The following is a 23,907-nucleotide window of genomic DNA, read 5'->3' as shown; positions in this document are numbered from 1 at the left end:
TTCGCGGCCGTTGCGTTTGGTATTTGCGAAAAGACGAAATCCAGACGGAGTTGTTACACAAGTCTTGGTATTGAGTACACAAAGCACACGCGCCACTAACACGAAGCATGGTGCTTAACGATACGCAATTTGCAAATGCACAGTGCATGAGCACCCTGCGTTCTCTAGGAAAATGAACGGGAACACTACGCATCTGTCGCATTTCAGTTACCTTGACATTGCGCTACTTGCGAAAAACACACGTCGCTTCTTCATCCACACTATCTGCTTTTCGAAATAGACGCGCTCATCGATTCCCGGTCTCATATTTCACGCAGCTCTTGCAGCAAGCGGGCATCCAGCGCTGGGGCACCGACGAGTCGATGTTCAACCAGATCCTGGCTAGCCAGAGCTACGAACAGCTGTTACTCGTATTTCGCGAGTACAACGCCCTTACGAACCAGACCATCATCGAGTCCATCTCGAAGGAGATGAGCGGAGACCTGCGCAGGGGCTTCCTCGCCATAGGTGGGTGGCCACCGATGCCCTGCTCCATGCTATACGTGTAAACACTGTTGTGAAGGCGTCTTAAGTTTAAGTTTCTCTATGTCTGACGCCCCGTGACAGAATAAAAACGGACTGTTCATTATTTAGCGTCCGCTGAAATTATACGTCAACGTTGGCGACGCGGCTCATAGATAGCTTTCTCAAGAAACCAGACAGAGCTAGAATATCGGACTTTTGATTTCGCGAACACATTCGCACTTTAGCAACCGTTGTCAATAGTATTTAATTTTGATGAGAAACTAAACAAAAAGAAAGGTTCAACCAAGTGCATGGTTCAAAGAAGACAAGCTCGACGTGGGTGGTGGTTTAAATGATTCTATGATTAAATGTTTGCTATATCTCTATATCTTGTATCTTTGTGTTTCTGTTTCATGTTCATTATTCGTTCATTTCGTATCTCATTTGTATCGTATTTAACGCGCAATTTCGTAGACCTTGTCTGCCTTAGCGCCAGAACTTGATAGACTCCTTCCAATTTTTTTTGAACCAACACGTAAAGTGGGCCTATCCTGTGAAATGGCGCTAATCACACCCGCAACTGCAATGTCCCCCCACCCAGCGACTAATACTTGCTTATTCCAGTTGCCTTTCTGAAACCATTGCATCGCGCGAGCCCTGCTTAGTACAGGCGAATTTACTCAATTTCGCAAAAGCATGTTGTTTGGATGCTTTGCTTCAACATGTCCATATATACGATGGTGCACACTTTACAAAAGTATATTGCAATATGGATAATTTCCCCACTATATTGGCACTAATTACGCCCGTAACGATAAGTTAAGCCACTCCGGGACCAATCTTCGCTTCTTGTCTTTTTGAGGCCTACATTTTAATATCATCTGGGACTCGCTACGACGCTCTGGAGGGTAGAAAGGGTAGTTTTTGTTTTCTGGAAGAGCTTACGAGATATCCATATCTCAGACATGCAAAACACATGTTAATTCAGCTAAGAAGACCTCGTCTGCGAAGCCACCTGCGAGAAAGCTTAAAGCACATTACACTCTAGCTTACATCTGCTTAATGTTTCGCATTACGTATATGTCAATACGTAGAAGCTGTTTGTTGTTGTGATACCCAGCGACCAAATTTGGCGTCAAAAAGGCTCCTTGAAGAGTGTCGCATGCCCAGTGGCATATAGCTAGTGTGCCCAGTAACGTGGAAAGTTGGGCGAGTTGGTGACTAATCATCATGCCAGTTATGTGGGTGAAGCAGAGCAATGACCATGAACAAAGTGGAAAGAAAACACAAGACACACTATATAGCAGCGAGTGTAGTGTGTTCTTGTGTCTCTCCGCTTTGTCCTGGTGAGTGCGCTGCTTCGCCCACACGGTATGATGACTATAGTGTACCCACTGGAACATAGTTGGCCTAGTGGCACATGCGCAAGGTGTGTCACAAATGTTCGTTGACGAGCGCCACATACCAAGTGGTATACACACAAAGTGGCACACAGTAGTGGCACACCCATGTGACACATATACAAGTTGGTGTCAAAGACGTTCGTTGAGGTGCGGCATTATACCCAGTGACCCCTGGGGCACATACCATGGTCACATACCCAGTGGTCCCAGGAGCGCATAATTTTTTGGCCCAGGTCAACATGCACAGTGGCACTTAACCGGCGACCAAAGAGGCACATACTTTAGACGGCACTACCTTCGGGATTGGCGCAGAAAGATGGCCAAATGAACGACAAAAAAGTGTTTTGGCTCGGATAAGAATGTTTAACATTAAAACGCAATCGAAGGAAAGATTTCCAGTTATCTTCAGTTCAAGTTGTTGCCACATGGTGATCATCTGCTGTTAAATTTGCTGATTCACTGAAATCTGCGGCTTGGAAAATTTTTCGCAGTGATTGTCTCACCATACTGGAGCCCCATAAAGTAATTCTGGATCTAAGATCGCGCATAGATCCAGATATTGTTCCAAAAGAAGTATTGGACCCAATGCAGAAGGGCCCGAACCTGTCGCATTCCCTATATGCAACAGACATGGACAAAGTGTATGGAGTCTGAGCATTTCACTCTTCAAGAGTCCACGGTACAGTTCATTTCACTGCTGAGTCCGTTTTACTCGTGAAACTTCAATGCCAACTGAAGTCAAAGTTGACAGTAAATAGTTGCAGCGAAGCAAGCGTTTTATTTCAGTTCAATAAAAAATTAGGCTTTCACCATTCCTCTATAATAGAGGAGTGAAAACATAAAATTACACGCTTATAATTTATTCTTGTGGCTACCGCCATATTTATGTAACAGGGAAAGTTTGAAGTGCGAACAATTTGCAGCCTCGCTTGAGGAACAGTGGCTGGCGGTTATGAGGGCGTGGGCGGGGCTTCACTGCCGACTTGAGTTGTACCCGACTATAGCTGCTCAAAACGACAGCGTTTGTGGGCAAACTGGATAAATTTAAGTTCAAGTTATGGTGCGGTACGTTTCTGCTACTTGTCAGAGAGAAACACCTCGTAAGTTTGTCAACCGGACAATTCACGCACGGCACCGTAGCACTGTAGCGTCTAGGGGACATCGTAGCATCGTAGAGTCCAGGCGTCGCACTTCAACAGTTCTGTGCCCGCCGTGCTATCTTTGCGGCTATGGCATTGCTCGAGGTCGAGGGTTTGATCCCGACCGCGGCTGCCACATTTTGACGGGGACGAATACAAAAACGCTCGTGTACTCAGGTTTAGGAGGGAGAACCTCAGGGGGTCAAAATTAAACCGTAGTCTGCCACTACGGCATGCCTCATAATACGATTCTGCTGTTGGCACGCGTAGTGCCATCATTCGAGTAAATTTTGACACTTCTGCCCCGATGCGGTGTGCCGTGTGAGGCAATGACAATACTAACCTTCTCGGAGATGGTGAACAATGGCGCACGACAACGCCTCCAGCCAACTCGTCTCGCTGTTTGTTCTGTGCACTACAGTGGCGCACACGAGGTAACATTTACCATCAACTCGCCTCTCTCGAATTGCACTAAACGCTGAAAGAATTAAGCTATTGGCGTTCGCATCACCGCCAATTATCATCAGTCAAATCAAACAGCAGAGAAAGATTCGATTACGTCGATTCCCACAGTGCCTGCGATCCGCATTATTTTATTCTACTTGTTCAAGTAAGGTGGATGCTACTTCCTCTCTCAAGGTCTTATACGGCATTATAGTTAATATTGCGTCATTGTTTTCTAACGTTGCAGATCAAAAAGAATAGGGACAAACACACACAATAAACTAGAGATGGCCAAGTATACTGGTACCTATGTCTAATTTTATTGTTATACTCATGTGCACATCTGTAATTCTGACAACGAATGCTGCAAATGAATGTATTTTCGCGACCTTTATTTCTTGCGATTTACTTTCATGACGAAATTTGGAATAATTCGCGGATATTAAATTTCGCGACATGTTCATCCAGCTATGATCACGTCCGGTCACCAATTTGTGGGTTGTCTGGATCACCAGTTTGTGGGAGGCGGCCCGAAGAGGTAGCCGCCGTAGTCACGGTTTACTTAGGCCGGCCAGCCACGGTACCGCGGGATCTTTGGAGCGGCCGATACCGCGGCCTCTCATGGTCGAGCGTGCAAGCGAGTTTCATCCTCTCGCCACATGCTCGTGAGCCCGCTTCTTTGCCGGCTCTGGAGGCAATAGTCGCGCTTCTACAGGCCGCCTTAAGTGGTAAATTGTAACCGTCAGCGTTTCGTGGAACTGACCGTCCCCCTATTGTATAGATACTGCTGGACACCGTCGAGAACTGCAGGTGCGCGCGAAAATAAAGTCGATTGCAGTAAACCTCGAAAGCTACGGTGACTCACCGAGCACCCAAGTCCTGGCGTGCACCTGCGTGGCGCACAATGGTTTTACGATGCTGCGTGCCGACGGAAGGCTCGGGATACGAAGGTGTTTAAGAGACCCCTCAAACATGATAAGCAAACTCACGCCGCCATGCTCATTCCGTGGATCATGAAAAAACGTGTTGTGAACGTGCGTAAATAGGGGCAGGTGCGCGAGGGGAAGGTGACCTTCACCACCTAAAGGAACGTTCTCCGCCAATATGAAAGGAAAACAGGATTTGAGTTCAAGCTATATATATATATATATATATATATATATATATATATATATATATATATATATATATATATATATATATATATATATATATATATATATATATATAAAGATATATACACATAGCCCCCTATGACATTTAAGGACGAAACTAATTGGAACACCGAAACGTTTCATTCGAGGGGTCGATACCTCGACAGTGACATCTTACTGGGCCATTTCAATTCTTAATGATTGCGGAATGTGTTCAAAAGTGACCAATTAGGGTAATTAGTGAAAATTTGTTTAATAATATCCACGTGAAAATTGCGCATTAATGCCCAAAATAATGTAAACATTTTCAGCATATGACATGAAGGGGCCATAATACGCAACATGTTACATGCAATGTTATGAAACATTATTCGTAAGAGAGAGAAAAATGGGGCTACGCTTTTGGTGTGCTGAGGCCAAGCAAGTTCTATGACCCTATAGTTCTGATAGATATTGTAGACGCCAGGAAGAAATAACTTGGTGGGCCTCAGAGAAAAATATACAACCGAATGCCTAGCGGCGTTTTTAATGTCTTGGTTTCAGCTCAAGTCTTGTGTGGAAGCAGTATTTTTTATTGTCGATTGAGTCCACTATACAAGACGAAGGCCTTCGATTACTTTTATCCGGCTTCAGTCGAAGCGACCATATATTTACAGATTTCTTTACTAAGCACCCAAATCATAATACACGTTTTAGAAAAGTATTCGAGGACCCTGACCTTATCGTACCCCTCGCTTTCTTTACTTTGTTTAAAGAGTGCGCTTCAATATGAAGTTTCTTGCTGGTAGCTGTCTCACAAGGCCCACGTGTTACTTCGAAACTACGTATTTTGTTAAGTTCCAGATAGAAGTTAACGAAATAAATAAATAAAAGCTTTCATTGGTGTTTTGTTTTTGGTAATGTGATAAAAAATGTCATTATTGGTTGAAGAACACTTATTAAGCGCATTTTTATCCTTCCCTTCTCTTGCTGCGCAGTCAAGTGCGTCTACGACATCCCGTCCTATTTCGCCGAGAAGCTCTACAAGACTATGAAAGTGAGTAATTTCTAGCTTCCTGTCCCGAAGAGTTTTTTTTTATTCACGTTGTATGCGGAGGAAGATGTCTTCAGAGAGGCCTTTATGGTTAACTTTCCATGCTTGGTGAATATGTGATCTATACGTTCGCACGGATAATCAAGTCGCGCGACGGTAACGTTTGCAGTAGCTTTCCATTCTGGGGCCAAATTCACGAAGCTTTTGGTTCGTGAGTGCTCTTTGCCTTCGTCTGGCCGCTTTATTTCAAAACAACGTATTAAGTTGTTTGGGAATACGGACTTTAAGCCCATATTTGCAAAAAGCTCTTACAATAGAATCTTTAGGAAGAGCAAATTCTAATTATTCTTGATACATTGACTTGATGATAGTCGTATTATTAGCGAATGCGGGCTGCTACTGGCAAACAGCATGTGCGAACGAAAATATGGGGCTGTACGTGCCAAAACCGCGATCGGATTACGAGGCACGCCGTAGTGACGGACTTCGGGTTAATTTTGTCACCGTGATGTTCTTCAACGTTTCCCAAAACCCAAGTGCACGTGCGCTTTCTATTTCGCCCCCGTCGGTATGCGGCTGCCATGGTTGGGGTTAATTCCGCGACCTCCGGCAATTCCATAGCCGCAAATCTCGCGCGGGGTATTTGCACGGCGCTTATTTTTCAGGTACTGTATTTTTCAGTTCCAGGTACTGTACGGTACCTGGAACTTAAGCTCAACCAATTTCCCGGAAACCCCTGTCGTTTAGTGGTAAGGTCTCCTTGCCTCCGCATTTCACCTGCCCCCCCCCCCCCCCTGTATGGGGACTACCTCTGCGCCTCCCACTGCAGTTCTATCTACGCGCCGGACTTGCAGGTTAATAGAAAGGGAAGCGCTGCAGTTTCCCCAGTACTTCTGAGGAGCGTCACGGATAATTACAGATTTCAAGAAGCTATTGTTTGACGCCCTGGGGACCCCAGAGGGCATCCTGCACATTCCACGCGGTCGGGTGAAAACGACTTTCGCGTCGCCTTTCCACTCCGACTCCTCCGACTCCCTGACACAGAGCAAAAGGAATGCACAAATCAAAGGTACAAGGCACACAGCAAAGCGCTAGTGTAAGAAATATGTTGAAAAAGGAAAAAAAATGGTCTCAATACATACATATATGCACATGAACATGATGTGTAATACATGATCCTAGGAATCACGGGTATTAACCAGTGATTGCCTTAACAAAGTTATCAAGTGTCAATTTTCGTATGTTAGGCGAAGGCTGGTTCTACAATAGAATGGATCGGGAAAAAAAAAACTATATTTGAATTTTTCAGTGCAGGCGTACAGGGGTGTCATATTTACAGGGTGAAAATTCCGTGTGTTAGACGCTTTAGTAAACTTAATGCATTCCAAAGATGGAACAACGTTCAAAGTTAACAGTGGTGCAAAACAGCTTAAGACTTTCTACATTACGCCAATCTACTGGCGAGGAGAGGCTCAAGGAGGGAAGGTTAGATGAGGGGAAGTCCTTGTCGTAACGCCGGTATATAGCTTTTATATAACGCCGATATATAGCTCGAATAGCTTTTTTAAATCTTTTTTGGAAGGATTCGCGTTTTTTATGTCTGATTTAAGGCATGGATTCCAAATGGCGCTCCCGTAATCCAAGGTGGGCCGCACTAGGGTTTTATTAGTGAGCTATTTTGTTTCTTTGGGGGCTGAGCGCAGAGAACGCCTTTGGTAACCTAGATGTGCTAGAGCTTTAAAACCGGTTGCTTCAAAATGGCTGAACCAGGATAAATATTGTGTAAACAGAAAGCCAAGGTACTTATATTGAGAAATGTTTTCTAGAAGAATACCATTGAAACAATAAAAAAGACGCAATTGTGTAGTACGTGTCGAGAATGCCATAGAGACAGTTTTGCGGAAATTGATGCCACAGAAAAGTTAGAAAATGATTTATTCAGAATGGCGTGATCTTCAAGACTGGTAATTGTGTGATAGATAATAGAGTCATCGGCGTAAAGACGGATTTTAGTTGGTAGCACGTTCTTAGGTATAGGTCATCTATATACAGGAGGAAGAGAAGCGGGCTTAAAACTGAAGCCTGTGGAACGTTACAGGTAACGGCCACCACAGGTGATTTTGCAAAATCCAAACAAACGTATTGCGACCTATGCGAGAGAAAACTAGAGATACAGGTAACTAGGCTAGTATTATTTAAAATATTTTTATAGAAAAGCTTGGAATGTACAACTGTATCAAAAGCTTTGAAAAAGTCTACGAATATGGCATCGATCTGAAAGCCTAGGTCAAGTGCGTGGCAGATGTCATGAGCAAATTAGGATGCTTGCGCGGTGCTGAGGTCACGGCTAAATTCATGCTGGAAGACTTAAAATATTGCTGGCCTCAAGAAAATCCATAATATTTTTGTAGACGGCCTTTTATAAAAGTTTACTGCAACTAGAGGCTAAGGAAATAAGCCTGTAGTTGGATAGTTCTTGTTTACTCCCAGACTTCTGGGAGAATAACTTTCGCAAGAATAACTTTCGAATAATTTCGAATAACTTTCGAAAAGAATAACTTTCGCAAGTTTCCATGCTGATGGAACGGTACTTGTTTGCAAGAATTTATTAAATATCACTGTAAGAAACCTGCTGGACCAGAAAGCATACCGTATGAGAAATGAATTATGCGTGTTATCAGAACCACAACACTATTTAGAATCTAAGTTTAAAACTAAGTTTAAGACACCTGACATGGATACACTTAAGGTATTAATAGCAAGCCGTGATTCTGAACTGAAAGGAGGGATATTAAAGTTGGGTGCAGATAAGACTGACTAAAAATACGAATTTAAAGCAGCTGCAGTAGCAAGAGGATCATCAGTCGAAACGTCGCTTATTAGGAAGGATTGAGAAGTTGTTTCACCAGGCCAAATCACACCCCAGTATCTTTTAGGATGTAATTTTAGCGAACGAGGGCTGCTATGACGTATAACTATCCCAAACTTTTCTGTTCCAATTCTGCAATCAGCCCTCCGTGATCGGTCAAACACTTTTGCACGTCGCTTATTAGGAAGGATTGAGAAGTTGTTTCACCAGGCCAAATCACACCCCAGTATCTTTTAGGATATAATTTTAGCGAACGAGGGCTGCTATGACGTATAACTATCCCAAACTTTTCTGTTCCAATTCTGCAATCAGCCCTCCGTGATCGGTCAAACACTTTTGCACCATCCCCACTTCACCTGTCTGCCACGTCACATCACGAAAACCGCGATAGCTCCCCGTCCGATATCACGTGTATGCACTGATTATGCATGATTTGACCGAACAAAAGAAAAATAGTTATTTCTGATTCGACGCCTTTGCGCCATTAGCCCTCGGCTATACGTCAAAAGTGTTCGTGCTGCACCCACTTCAACTGCCTGTCACGCGACGTCACAAAACCGCGAATACTCGCCGCGTCAAAGTGACGTGTGCGTGTTAAAGATGCATTAATATATCAAACAAAACTGAGTTTTCTTCTGGATAGCCATAAGCTGCCCTGTTCCGAAAGGAATAAAAGATGGCTGACGCCAATCGCTCAGGCACTGGCTACTCACACCTGCCGGATAACATGGGTTTATTCGCGTATAATAAAGCATTTTGCGTGGCCGTGTAACGTTGTCGAGTACATTTAGCACGTTCATAGCCTCGATCTACCAACTCTTCTTTGCTGAGGATCCGTTTTAGAAGCATTCATAACCTTCCGTTGCATGCCGCCGCGATTTTCGACCAGCCACCGCAAGCTAAGTCAAGGAAAGCGGACTAATCGCAGACGCCGGCACCACCCGCTTCATGCAGTTATTGATTTTCAGTGCACTGGCTCGGCCCCATCGAATCTCTCTCCACTTGAGCCTGCTCCTTGCCCCTTGTCAGCAAATTAGATAAGACGATGCCGCTTAGTCTAGGCAATGTTCTTCGCTTTTGATTGGACACTAAAGAGAAAAATGATTTCTTCTGCCTCAGTAATTACCTTTCTGCGACACCTCAATGAGACGCTTCGTAAGCCAGAAAAAGCGCAAGAACGAAAGACAGGTGGCGACGCCTCCTTCAAGTTTCCGCACCTGATCACTGTGACGTCATGGATTTTGATGGCACCTTTTAGGGCCTACTTACTTATACAGCGGTAGAGATTGACTACATTCTGTTCTAAAGGAACCAAATATTGAACATAGCAAGCTTCGGGAACCTTTACTCAGCCAATGCGGCCCAAATTCGAAAAGATACTTTGGAATCCCTGACGTCTCACTGACGTACCGGCGTTGGGGTATCGGCGCGAAATTCAAATACTCATACTTCGACTGTCATTTTCTCATCTAATAATGAATCTATTGTTTCGAAATGACTGCCTGCAGGGTTCTCAAACAATGCTTTATTAGTCTAAACTGATTTATTGTTTCCCTTTAGTGTCCGTTTAATGCAAACAAAAGTGTCCTCCTATAAATGAGGACAGCGTTCGATTGGTCTCTTCAGACAACGCTGCGGGTGACCACCCGATGCTTACGTCGGCGGTTACGCAAATTTGACGTCTGGAGATTGGAATAAAAACATATTGGAATAGTTATACGTTATAGGGCCCTAGGTAAACTGATGGCGTGGTATAAATCTCTGGCTGCTTTAGTTTTTTAGTCGAAGTTCATCCTTAATAGTCTGAAACAGTGTGGTTATACAAGAGAGCCGCCGGTGGTGCGTCTTTGTCGCCTAAGTCTAGCAAGGCGGTCAGAAAGGTGAAGGATCTCTCTGGTCATCCATGGCAGGTCAACGTTTCTTTTCTTGGTTTTGAGTGGAACAAAGCGGCTGACGTATGTACACATACGGCAGCATTCAAAAACTAAACCAAACTATTTACATCGTCGTATATACTGGGGCGCTCAAAATCCGCGAAATATTCAGCAAGAAAATGACTGATAGACTGGTCATCAGCTTGTGTGAAGTCATAAAAAGCGTGAGGAACAAACTTAGCTTTAGGAACAGGAACATTAATAAGAACTATAATAAGAAGAATAAGAAGTTCTGTAGCATGTACACTAGACAATGCTCAATATGCTTTGCGCAAGCACGGCTGACGTACTTGTGACCAGGACCTCTATTCACAAGAAGGCTCTTATGATTTGAGAGAAAACTTAAGGCAATCTTAATGATGCACATACCACTGAATTACTGATGACCATAATCATATTACTGATGCTGTACAAAGAACATTCGTGAACAAAGCGGTTAGTGAATTCAACCCCATATGTGCCACAGGTCTGTCACAGCTGTGATAAATGGATGGTTTGCAAAAATACTGTTGCGCATGCGCGAACACGGCTATCACGAGCCGTGTTCATGGTTATATACCAGAAGCACGACGAACAACCAACGCAGCCAGCCCGCCTTGAGACGACGGTTTATCGTGGTTCGGATCGCGGTATTTTCTTGAAAAGGCCGGCTAGTTGTGTTGCGTATTGTGCACAAACGGGGCACGAGTTTATTTCGGTTTCTGTCCGAGAAGAGCTAGCCGACGAGGAAGGCAGCATGGATAAGCGACGGCCGGAGACGCCATTACAGCACGCAACTTGCTCGCTCCTCGCAGAGCCGGCCCTCGTTGCTCTACTTGCGGCTACTGAATTGCCATATGCCAGCGCCGCGAGCTTATTTTGGCCTGCAAGCTTCGAGACGCCCTTAAACGCAGCCGAATTCTGCCGGAATGTGGAATACTCAAGATGGACGAGGACGGGCAACGCTTGCGAAAGCGCAGTGGGGTCACTCAGTTGTCGCTGACATGTAATTATAATAATTATTATAAAGTGATGTCGAAACTGCGCCTCATATGAGAATCAGCGCCCTGTACTACGCCACTGCAGGGATCGAAACACACAATCCGAGTGCAGTTGGTGGCGCCGACGGGCAGCGCGGAGGGACCACCGAGCGACAGAGTTCGCTGCACGATTTGCTTTTTTCTGCCGACGGTGAACAGATATCCGAATGTATTTTTCATTTAGCCTCTTATTATTTGTACACACATTAAAGAGTTCGCAAAAAAGTATGCATTCAATTGCTAGCAGAAGCTTATTCGTAACCGGAGGCACCCTCGGCCAGCGAGTAATGCTTTGCTCTTGCAGTTAGTGCATACCGTCGAGGGAACGGCGCGCCATTTGAGACTTTCCCGGCGCGAAAACGGACCGTCGTAATAAGAGAAACAACTCCGTGAAACTTTGCTTTGTTCCAGATGGGCCATATCAGTACGGTAAACTCTCCTAAGCGGAGCATCGCGCTCCTGGCGCTGACTTCGTCGAGCCGTATCGTCGAGCCGATCGCTCGAGCTGTATAGGCATAGCTCCCGGTTGTCGAAGCAGCAGCCGACGGCGCTTGCAATGAAGATACCGCTAGTCATAAAGCGTTTATTCTCGTGCGCATTTTAGCGTCTGGACAAAGCTGTCGGGTTAACTGAACGCAGAGTTGGTTGTCTCTATACTCGGTCGGCAGAAGAGAGCAAACGAGAAAAAGCAAATGAGCAAATGAAAGAGCAAATGAAGAAAGAGCCTTGAAGGGTGGCCGCTGCGCACGGTCAGTCTGCGAAACCAAGTGTGGACACTCGGCGACACATCGGCAGTGCGTTTCTTTTTAAGGATTAAAACTTGCTTCAATCAATGCTGAGCTTATATAAACGACAGTAGCGCAGAATTGCGGTCATAAAAATTCAGTGCCTTCCCACTCTGTGAAGAAGGATGACCAGCGAAGCTGTGAATGTGAATGTGAATGCCCACAAATGGGGAGTACTTAATGCCTGCTTCACCTCCGCTGCGGGTCGGTCCGGTATTGCACTATCTTCAGGATCGGCCAAAGTATGGGGAGTGTTTAACGCCTGCTTCACCTCCGCCGCGGATCGGCCCGGTATTTTACTATCTTCGGGATGAGCCCACGTGGGGGGAGTGATTCACGCCTGCTTCACCTCCACCATGGGTCGGGCCGTCATTGCACTATCTTCGGGATCGGCCCACGTATGGGAAGTGCTTAACACCTCCCAGTGGGCACCTCACAGTGTGCTCCGGGACCTGTAACGCGCCCTTGAACTACCCTTTCTGTCTTTAATTGTTATTGTCTTTAACTGCACTTAAACCTTGTAATGCTAAAGGTTTCGGGTCTTCAGAAGTGTGGAATGTTTTGTTTGTGATTACCGCGGCAGATGCAGTCATCTACGTACATACCGAAACAGCCGCTTTCAGAAAAAAATGAGTTATTTAAGAAATTTGCCAACTCTAGTTTAAAGTAATTCGCAAATATAATGGTTTTGTAATCTCGTTTTAAAAGAACCTTTAGTGCTTCTGGGCTATGTGCCCATTCCATTTCATTCCAACTCCATTCTGGAATCTCAGGCTATCGTTCTATTCCCGTTCCATCTGCCAGGCTGGTGCTACCATTCCATTCCCATTTCATTCCGCGGGTTTAAAGGAGCACTGACACAAAAATTTGAAGTCGAGATAACTTGTGAGATCGATTTAGTTGGTCACACACACATCGTCTATAAAATATCAGCGGCGAATATCGCTTAGAACATATTTAAAATCAATTTTAAAGTACGTGCGCCCAGCCAACCGCAAAACAGAGCACCTCGCGACATTGACATCAACCGGCATTGTAAATAGCCAAGAAAACGCTACGTTATGTGGCTACGTCACGAATTTTCGTTGGCTGCCATGCGAGACACATAGCGCGATTTTCCGTGCGATCTGTAGTACGGCGCGTCGTGTGCGACTTGCCGCATGCGGCGATTCGGGACACATGGTACAATTGAGCGAGCGGCGGCCCAGAACCGGCGCCCCTGCGTGGAAGTTCGGAATCCTGCGTAACTTCGAACAGAAAGTGAAAGCAACCGTATTTGCACAGCTATCTTGTTTGAAACAAACGATGACAATATAAACACGTCTATGCGAGCACTGTAGACGTGTTTCCGCAAGGCCGCGTTAGCAGTAACGGATCCGTTGACAGCCGCCGATGGCCAAGAGCCGGCAGGCATAGCTCGCTGGGCCATCGAATCCGACACCGGTTGCGCTTGTGACACGATCGCTTGAAGCTCGTATAACGAAGCGCCTATGTTAGTCGGCACAACGTGTACACAGTTATGTCACGCTTAAATTGCAGCGCATTTGATTTCTTTGGCGCCAACAGAAGCGAACGAGCATGCCAAGCGAGCTTGCGATCGCTGGGAGACGATGTAGGCCTAGCTCGCCGGCCGTCTATCCGGGGCCGAGGGTACTTGCGATGCGTCCACAGCTCGTAATATAGCGCCTAAATTCGTCAGCGCAATCAATGCCTGAACATTTATGTTTCTATTAAGTGAAAATACGGTTACTTTTCCCGGATCCGTTAGTAGCGATGAGTAAACAGGCCAGTCAGGCGAGCCGCTTCGTATACAGACGATTGCTGGCGCGTCTGCGCTTACCGCGTCCGAGTAGAGATCACGCCAACGATTTACTATTTCGCACAACGTTTTTTAACTCGCAATCTTTCGAGGTCACTTTATTCTAGGAGTTATTTCGTGTCAGAAACAAATTGTAGCCCATTTATGCGCCGTCGTCAGCGGCGAAAGAGGCCCACGTTTCGACCAGAAAAAAAAAAAACAAAAAACAGACATGATCGGAGCGGCGAGGCGCCCGCTCGCCGGCCCCGCCCCGCCGGGTCTACCACGTCACCATGACGTTCACGCTACCGGCGCTGTCATTGGCTGCGGTCGTTCGACCGATGCGGCAGTCGCACGACAATACGTCATGGCTTTTTGCGAACACGTGACCACTTTGTTTACACTCCCGTTTGCCCCATCTCGTTGCTCTATGGAACCGAAACTTCGACTGGTCGCTACAGAAAAGACTGCAAATAATTACCTGTCGCGATCTGAAGTAAATCAGGTTTCGTGCCGTTATTACTGGGTCATTAACTACTTATTAAAGCAGAAGAAACCACGTGGATTTTTTTTGTGTCAGTACTCCTTTAAAAATGTGGAATGATTCCACAATCATTCCAAATGCAAATTTGTGAGGCGCACTTCTTGTGCAAACCCATCTCCCCACTGCTAATTGGAAGTGTTGTCAAAATCGTCAATATCACTCAAAATAGATAAAAACTGGCTTTGGCCCACTCTTATTTGGGGGGGGGGGGGGGCTCACGTAGTCTGATCTATTACGGGGCGCTAATGGAGAATTTGGAATAAAAACAGGTTCAAGTAGTTTTACGTTTACCCAGCCGAGACCTAGTTTAAGGGCACCTTACTGAGCATCACGCATGTGCTAACATATGCGGCGGAAGGCGATTTTCTTTAATTTAATTTACTGCAAAGGAAAATGGGGCTATACTATAACGCTCAATGATGAATAGTTCTGCGCCAATCATGTAAGACCTTGAAAACTAATATCACTTGAACAAACAGGACAAGCGATAGTGTATTATCTAATTAAAGAAGCCTATAGAATATCCGAATCTAATAGAAGGTTGGGAGAATTGAAGCGCCTTTTTTAGTGGTCATATTATTTTAATCTTGTATATTATATTTGTGGCAAATTAAGTGCGACGAAAGTGGAAAGCAGCAAGCCACCAAATGAATCCGAACATCACCCCTTTTACCTGACGTGTGCGCTTCTCCACATACTGATGCATCAACGGCAACAGCGGCTGTCTCTCCCTCTAATTTTATTTTAATGTGTCCGCAGTTATGTTTGCCACCCAGCCACGATGGCATCCGCCGCAGTGCCGCAGAGAGCGAATGCATCGCAATAATTACCTGCTCTCATTGCTGCGATGCATTTGTGAAAAAGTGAGTGTACGTGCCTCTCTTCGCCCATGCAGGGCCTCGGAACCAGCGACAAGACGCTCATTAGAATAGTCGTGTCCCGGTGTGAAGTTGACATGGTCCAAATCAAGGAGGAGTTCATCAGAAACTACAAGTCGCCGCTGGATAGCTTCATAAAGGTGCGAGGGTTGTGCATGGCAGCGCTGCTAATTATGGCGCGTCATCCGTGCAAGTGCAAGCGCGGAGGGGTCAGTGCCTTCGCTGGGAAAAATCGCCTTGCCTCATGCCATGGAAATTCAGTTGTTTAAAGCGCGTCTTATCTTCCTGCGTCTGAAACTGCTCATCTGTGTTACGGACCGAGAATATGGCTCTCAGAAACTTCCACAACGCACTTCTTTTACCCCTCGACTCTTTGTCGTGTTACAAGAGGCTTGTGTTGCCGTGTGTGCGTGTTGTTGAACTAAATAACCGTACGAATACAGTTTGGTAAAAAGAAAGCACAAATGCGCGAACACACCGTAGAACTGAAGCGAAACACCTAAGCGCACAGGAGCGCGTATCACACTGCGTCCCACTTCTGCGAGAGTGCCTTTTAGCAACGCTCTCACTCGTTGCATATCAGCAGACACTTTTACGCGCCTTTAATTATGTCCTCCTTGGAACTTTCGTTTTGGGCAGCAGGTGATGATCCCATTCTTTTTTCTTTCAATGTTGCTCCTTGCCGACACTCACAAAAATAAAGGGGGGGGGGGGACAGCCTTATGAGGCGCAGCATGTAAACTAGAAATATTGAGCAAGAAAGCTACTCGGATCTGCAAATCGTAATATCCACCGGCTATTTCTCCTTCCTTTATTTTTCACTATATAGTATATTTTTCTTTTTAGATTCCACTGAGGCAGATAGCAGAAATCTAGTCCTTGAGCTGAATTACTCGAAGCGGCGGTCCTTACTTGCACGAGAAATCGAAAAATATAATCGAATATTTAACATATCCCCAATTAACTTAATTGTATTACTTAGTTATACATATTGCAAGATCGAATTGTAGACGGCGAGTTCTAAAGGGGTGTACACTTGGAATAAATGCTCAGGATGACATCAGTTTTGAGATATCCATTCCTATAATGTGCGACAAAATACTGTGCCGTTCCAGTTATCTCGCATTTCAGTCCCCAAAACAGCTTTTAAAAAAAGCACCTGGAACAACGTTGCATTTTTAGCTTAAGTTTAACGGCGCATATTTCTAAACCAGTGCCGTCGTCAAAATTTGTTTCAAGTGGGCATGTTTTGCAAACAACGGGCTGCAATTCTTAAATTGCAATATGTGGCGCAAAGTAATAAGTTGAGAATTTATTTAAGGAAATTTTAACATTAGTCACTAATGCATTTCGAATTATTTTGGAAGTAACGTCCACATATTCGAGCAATTCAGTTCAAGAATTATAGTTGGCCTATCTGCCGCAAGGAAGTTTAGACGATATTTGCATATGGCGAAGTGCAGTCATTCCTTAAAGTGCTGGCAGTGCATAAACATGGTTCATACGACCTTTCTTACCATGCTTATATGCAAAATAAAAAAAAGTTTTGTCGCTGCTCCTGAAGACTGATATGTAAGACTGATAGACAGGGCAACGTTTTGTGGTTCTTGGCAGCCTTGCTCAAATATGTGCTTATACACTTATATACACTTATAGGCTACAGAAAAGAGCAGTCCTGCAGCTGTATATTAAAAATATCCATATCCAGTTATTGTATTATGGGAAACCAATATATACTTATACTGCTTCACGACTACCGGTTCGAGTGCAGCTTCCAAGGAAGGAAATAATGACCTGTAGACGTGTTTACGAGGCAGTGCTTGCGCTAAATCACTTCGTAAGATCAAGTACGAGTCAACAGTGACAGCGAACGTATTATCGAAGGCAGCTGACCAGTGAGCATCAGGTTTTACTAAAGAAGAACATTGTTAATACAAGCCATATATTTTTATTCCAATTATTAGGTAATGCGCTACCCTGCAATGAAATACGCAGCTCCCACGCTCTGGTTCATTCCAAATGCCCATTATATAGTGACTGCACATTATCGTTGCCATTACTCAGCACGTCCGGAGTAATTTGTAAGAGTTAGGTCTGAAACTGTATTCCTTTCTGCTCTTCGATTCGACACTTTTAGCATCGATGAGCGGTCGATGATAAGAAAGAAACAAAATCTGTCAAAATGAATCTTTGACATCGTACCGGCTGGGGACTCTCACAAACACGGAAAAGAAGCGAATTATTTTGTTTATAACGTGCGTCATCAAATTTGAGCAGAAAGTTTAAATGTAAAGTATGTTAGCAACGATTGAAATAGGGCTATTTGGTGGAGTTGCACCCTATTGCGCTATCGTAAGGAAACAACTTGGACAAGAACGAACATGGCGGATGGAACGAGACCGAACATGTGAAGTGCAAACTGGCAATCGGTGCCTATTTGAAAACACATTACGGAAGAAATGGGTGACGATGAAAAAGTAGTCATGAACGTGGATCACGTGACTTTGTCTTCAATCTTCAATTGCCGCTCAGAAAATTCAGTTCTCGTATTAAGCTGCTATAGTAGTAGACCTGGTGCAGTCATCTGTAGTTCTAGCTAAGATCATATACGCTTATAATATTTATTTGTTTGTATTCGCAGTCTTCTTCAAAATAAATATTATGCAATAGGTGATGTAAGCATTAAGTACATTACGCATAAAAATGACGAATTCTGTTCTAATCAAATAGTTAAATTTTTAGGTGACTAGAAACGATCAGCGATTCTGGGGGACCGGTTCGAAAACGAAGAAACATCTTGCCTTTGATTATGCACTCATAAGAAGGATACGCTAACTTTCTTTCTTCTCCCCACCTCGCCTAAGAATTTAAACAAATGTAACTTTGAAAGCGAATGGCCGTCATTATAACCAACTTCTCACCGAAAGTCACCTTCAGTTCATAATTATCGGGTCAACATCTAAGGCATTCAACGGCTTAATTCCTTTTACTCCCTTCGTTTGGTCATTTCGGTAAAAGAAGCTGAATATTACAATCCCCCGTATACCTATTTCCTTGATCGTGTCTTTCACTGGCGCATTTGTATATCTCACACGCTCGCTATTATGGTGTATCTTCAAGAGCTGCCAAGACGAAACTGTTTCAACAAAAAAGAAGGAAAGGCGACAGCGCTCCTAACACACGTCACGATAAGTGTAAGGATATCGTATCAGCAAAATGGCAACGCCGTGGGTGAACATGACGTACAAAAACAGTTGAAAGGCGATTGAACCTCTAGTTGAAGTCGATGAAACAAAATGTCGCCCTGATCAAGTTCAACGTGAGAATGGGTTGTATACGAACCGTATAACTTATTTGAGAGAACGTTTGATCGACGTCAACTAGGGGTTGAATTGCCTTCCAATTAGTTTCGAGGGAATCCGCAGCGGCACATCGCACCCTCAGCACGTTTATTATTCCACACTTCAAAATCCGCTTCGGTCAGCAGCTTGAGCGAGCGCAGCATGGCAATTCGAAGGCGAGTATATAGCGAGTGCCGGTCTCGTTCCATGTCGCTCCCCTGATGCACTGAAATTTCCCAGGCGCCAGCGCGATGTAGAACTTCTCCAGGTCCTGAAGTGCGGCTGAAGGCGCGGAGTCCCTGCGCATAGAGCTATAGCGCCTTACTCCAAGCGTGGTGGGTCTATATAGCAAGAGCATCGGACATTGAACTGCACTATCCAGACATAGAAGCTATAGAGTTAGAAAACACACATAGGTATACTCTATACATAAATGGGGCGCGCCAATTCGCCAAGAAAGGCATTGCCTTCAATGACTAGATGAGATGAAGAATGCTCTCAAAAACTAAACCACCAAGTGCATGCGGAATACTCGTTCCGCCAACGTTCTCCTCTGAGTCATCTAGATCACAAGTAACCCCTACATCAGCTAAGTGAAACTTCAGTCGACGATGCGCATCTTGCCTATTGGTATTCCGGATGCGCTCGGTAGTTTAGTATATTTTTTTTAATGCGAAGCATTCTTTGCCTCGTTCTTGGTAGCTTGCGTTAGGTATAGGCAGGTAGGTGGGTTCCTGTCTGACCTCGTTTTCATGAAAAGAAGATAATGCGTGACCGACGGTGCAGTCGAACCTCTGCCGTAAAGCAGAGTAGCCCGGTGCTCTAACACTAGGCTGCGACCACTTTTTCGTTCTTTATTGCCAGCAAAGCTCAATGCACTTAAATAACTCGAGTGAACATGCCAAAGGAAATACAACAAATTTCGGATGCCAGTCCCACATGGGCCGAACTTATGGAAGTCAGAAATGTTTAATATATGCAGTACAGTTTCTACATGCCGCATCCACTCCGGAACACAGTGTTTTATGCACTTCGAGAAAAATTATTACAGCCTCGGGGAAATACTCGCGGACAGGTTTTGCATCAACGTTATTGTGGCGAAATCCCAACCAAGTTCTCCACATACTGTGCAGGTCAAGTTGCATTAATACATCAAAAATTGCACGATCATCATTTTTTACTGCCAAATACCTTATTCCATGCGCAACTAATTGCAGGACTTCATTTATAGCTGGTTGGAGTACGTTCCAGAAGGAAACCGCGTCCCAAGGGTCAACAAAAACGTGCTCAATCGTCTCAGGCTTTTGACATGGTAAACAGTTTACACCGCAAGGAACAAATAGGCGTTTCTCTTCCAAATATGTTTTTACAAGTAGCGCGCCAGTATGCAATTAAAAGAATGTCGTCATGCCTGATGGTACAAAGATTCTTTTACCACGCTTTAGGACGTTTTGTCCAGCGCCTGCTGAGTACATAGAACGATACAAACATATAGCAAAAACGGTACTTACAACCTCTTTATATTATTTCTTATGCAATATCCCACTTAGATAAGTTTAATAAAAATATGCAGTTAGAAACTGGCATGAAATAACAGCTTCTCTGTAATAGCCAAGTATGGTTACAGGCAAGCACGCAGAAGAAACAATGAATTTAGGTAGAGCATTACGTAAGCGCATTTGACGTACCGTCCGCAGGAAAAGGTTACCCGCTAAAAAACAAAGCAATTGACGAACTCTTTCATGAACAAGTGGACCACACCAAGCCCACCCTCAAGAAGTGTGTCCGGCTTGTCCTCTTTCATGTTGGCCCTCAAACGAACAAGAGAAAAACACGACGCAGCTTTTGAACCTTTATGCGCGGACAGTGTAATACTTGTAGCACGTACCAAAGCTTGCTTACAGGATACAGATTGCAAGTCGTGGCACGTGCGAACATTAATAGGTCTCAGTCTTTCCAATTTGCCACTTGACCTCGCAGTTCTACCGTTTGTGTTGGCCACTACAGGTCAGTGTCGCCATAGTACTGAAGAGGGACTCCCAGGTACTTCGCTGGTGGTGTTTCCCAGTTGATATTCAGAAAAGCTTTTGGAGTTACCACCCACTGCCCATACAAAAAAAAAAAACCCGCCGGTTCCAAAGGCAGCCAGCTCGACGAGGTCGTCTGGCTCGTCTTCGATGAGGTCGTCGTTGTGTTGCTGTCGTCACACACACGTACGCTCCTGACCAACTACACAATTTGCACAAACACGTTGCTTATCCTGGTAATGGTTTTCAACACCCCAAACAATGCTGGATAGCCCAGGTACACCCAAGATGCTTCGCATAACATTGATTCCCACAGTGCGTGGGATCTGCACAATTTTTGTCTTAGCATCCGTTATCTTGTCCAGTTTCATTGTGTTACGTTCACCCATTGTCTTGTATTTCCCTCACCTTATAAGCCTTAAAATTTATCGTGACATTACCGAATAAAATTAGTTGTCATAGAAGCGGTTTCGCCTGCCCGTCTCCTTTCTTGTCGAAAAAGTTTCATCTTCGCAGCGCTTGAAAGTACATCAGTTACGTTTCAACATAAACCGTATTGAATCCCCGTTGCTGTTTCGACCGCAGAGTGACACCTCGGGAGACTACAGGAAAGCGCTTCTTGCCCTCATCAATGGAAATTGATTGTGTGTAAGTAATCGTGTCGTATGGCGTCTTCGTGGGACTTGCATGGTCCACTAGCACTGACCCTAAACGTGTAATGACTGGCACGCTGTTACAGAATGCGACGTCCGGAATGTGTCTGCTAGAAAACGCAATGGCGCTGGAGTTAAGACTATTCCCAACTGGTTTGGTAAATTGTTAACTTTAAAGCTGGTGTATCTCGCGGCACGCTCTAAGGCCGGATATGTCGAAGGCGTGCAAGTTTTGCGATTTCTAGTGAGCACACATGACTTGGAACATGTTCCTTACAGGGAATAATTAAAAAGATTATAGGGTTTTTACGTGACAAAGCCACGATCAGGTTATGAGGCACGCCGTAGTAGGGGGGGGGGGGGGGGGGGACTCCGCAAATTTGGACCACCTGGGGTTCTTTAACGGGCACCAAAATCTAAGCACACGGGTGTTTTCGCATTTCGCTCCCATCGAAATGCGGCCGCCGTGGCCGGGATTCGATATACCGCGACCTCGTGCTTAGCAGCCCAACAACACAGCCATGCACTAATCAAAAGGGAATAATTAAGAAGCTATCTAGCGAACCTTTTTCTTAATTAGTCACCTGGACATAGCGATTCGTCGCCCAAGTAACGTCCGTCTGCTAAGCTAATTTACATAAGTCAACGAAATCTTGTTATATGCTTCACGTGATGTAAAAAAAAAAGGAAATAATGGAACTGCAAAGAAATACCCGGTAATCACTTTTGCTTCGAGAACATTTCCGAGGTTAAAACTAGCACCTAACTTTTTTTTTCATGCACGGAAGCAGCTTACAAGTCAAACTGCCAAATTGTATATAGGCTCATTCCATGCAAAACGTGCCAGACACGAAAAGTGCCCATCATTAATTTTCTTGAAAAAAATTGGCCTACATTGCCTTTGTGTGAATAAGGTTTCACCAAAGTATTTTCGTTGCCAAAAATGTTTTGCTCACGTGAGCGCTCTGAGATTTCCGCAAAGAAGCAAAAGTTGGTTGGAGGTACATATTTTTCAATCAGGTATGAAACTAGATGCCATAACAAATTTTATTTTAGACTATTATATTGGCATTCTTCTTGCATATGACGTCATAATTGAATGAATTTTAGAATTTTCCGTGTTTATTTGGCTCAGTAAAAAGCAATAAAAGTTGCGTTTTCTGAAATTTCTTTATTAAACTGCGTTATTTTTTCAGGTATACCATAATTTTTCTCCCGTTTTGCCTGTTGCTATAATGTATGCTAAAAATAATTTGGAATTATTAACAAATATAGTCTTTTAGAAAAATACCTACAAAGTTGGGAAGGAAATGAATTTCTTATGATATTCAAGCCAAATTTAAGCATTAAGGCCCTCCAGATAAATATGTCAGATGCTGAATATACGCACCGACTTCATAGCTTGCGATTCGGAAATTTTCGTTAGAGTAAATTTTTCGAGTAAATAATTTTCGTTAGAGTAGGAGACTATAGTCTCCTATGTAGTGCGCATGTATTTTGTTAAATAAAATGTATGTGAAACTTATTTTTGCATAGCTTGTCATGCACCAACAAGAAACTGAGCCCGTATTCACAAAAAAAATGTTCTTACGCTACAATCATTGTTCCTAAGTGCGAATGCCAGCCAGTCGTGATTTTGGACATATTATTAGTTCAGGCAGGGGGCCAATGGCAAATAACACTGATGTATAAAAAAATTAATTTGACCGCTAATCCGTTTTCCCGCTCCAGTATAACGGTGTGCCAATATGATGCGAGTTCTTTCACAGCTCCCACCATATCGGTACAAGGTTACACTGGTTATCTTTCCTCGGTGCTAAAATTAGCACTGTCTGAGGAAGAAAATAGAAGAAAGAACTCCATGAAAGTGTGCTTTTCTAGGTGGAAGCCTATTTGGACCCTTGGGTACGGCTGGCGTGCTTATTGCAGACTTAAACAATGGATGTTTTAAACAATGTTCTGCACAATAACTGCTTATCATTTTCTTTGCTTTACGCACTTATTATGAATTTCTTCATTCATTTATTTATTCATTTGCAGGTATAACGTTCGTACCAGGAATCTGCGGAGAATCCGGTGTCTTCATGTGGCAACAGGCTACGCCAGCGCATTGGGAACGCTAAAATTTTGACTTTAAACAGCAGAATTGTGCGATGCAGTTGCGCAAAAAGCAGCCCTTAAAAATTGCGGTAGACCTTAATTAAAATCAAATGAATATGTATTTAAGTAGTCAAGTGTTTATTGTGTGAATAAGGTTTCACCAAAGTATTTTCGTTGCCAAAAATGTTTTGCTTACGTGAGCTCTCCGAGATTTCCGCAAAGAAGCAAAACTTGGTTGGAGGTATATATATTTTTCAATCAGGTCTGAAACTAGATGTCATA

The 23,907-nt window shown here is 44.2% G+C and overlaps 1 protein-coding gene across 1 annotated transcript in view; it reads left to right on the top strand.

Moving 5' to 3' along the window:
- LOC142578217 (annexin A4-like) overlaps positions 1-23,733 on the top strand; it is a 38,968-nt gene extending 15,235 nt beyond the window's left edge. Inside the window, exons 9-13 of the mRNA XM_075687620.1 lie at positions 318-507; positions 5,622-5,680; positions 15,522-15,644; positions 21,458-21,520; positions 23,566-23,733. Of these exons, the coding sequence (XP_075543735.1) occupies positions 318-507; positions 5,622-5,680; positions 15,522-15,644; positions 21,458-21,514 (429 nt within the window). The 3' untranslated portion in view covers positions 21,515-21,520; positions 23,566-23,733. The remainder of the gene's footprint in view (positions 1-317; positions 508-5,621; positions 5,681-15,521; positions 15,645-21,457; positions 21,521-23,565) is intronic.
- The last annotated feature ends 174 nt before the right edge of the window (positions 23,734-23,907 follow it).

Source organism: Dermacentor variabilis, chromosome 4 (assembly GCF_050947875.1).
Source record: "Dermacentor variabilis isolate Ectoservices chromosome 4, ASM5094787v1, whole genome shotgun sequence".
Classification (NCBI taxonomy): Eukaryota; Metazoa; Arthropoda; class Arachnida; order Ixodida; family Ixodidae; genus Dermacentor; species Dermacentor variabilis.
This window is presented reverse-complemented; position numbering and strand designations above follow the sequence as displayed.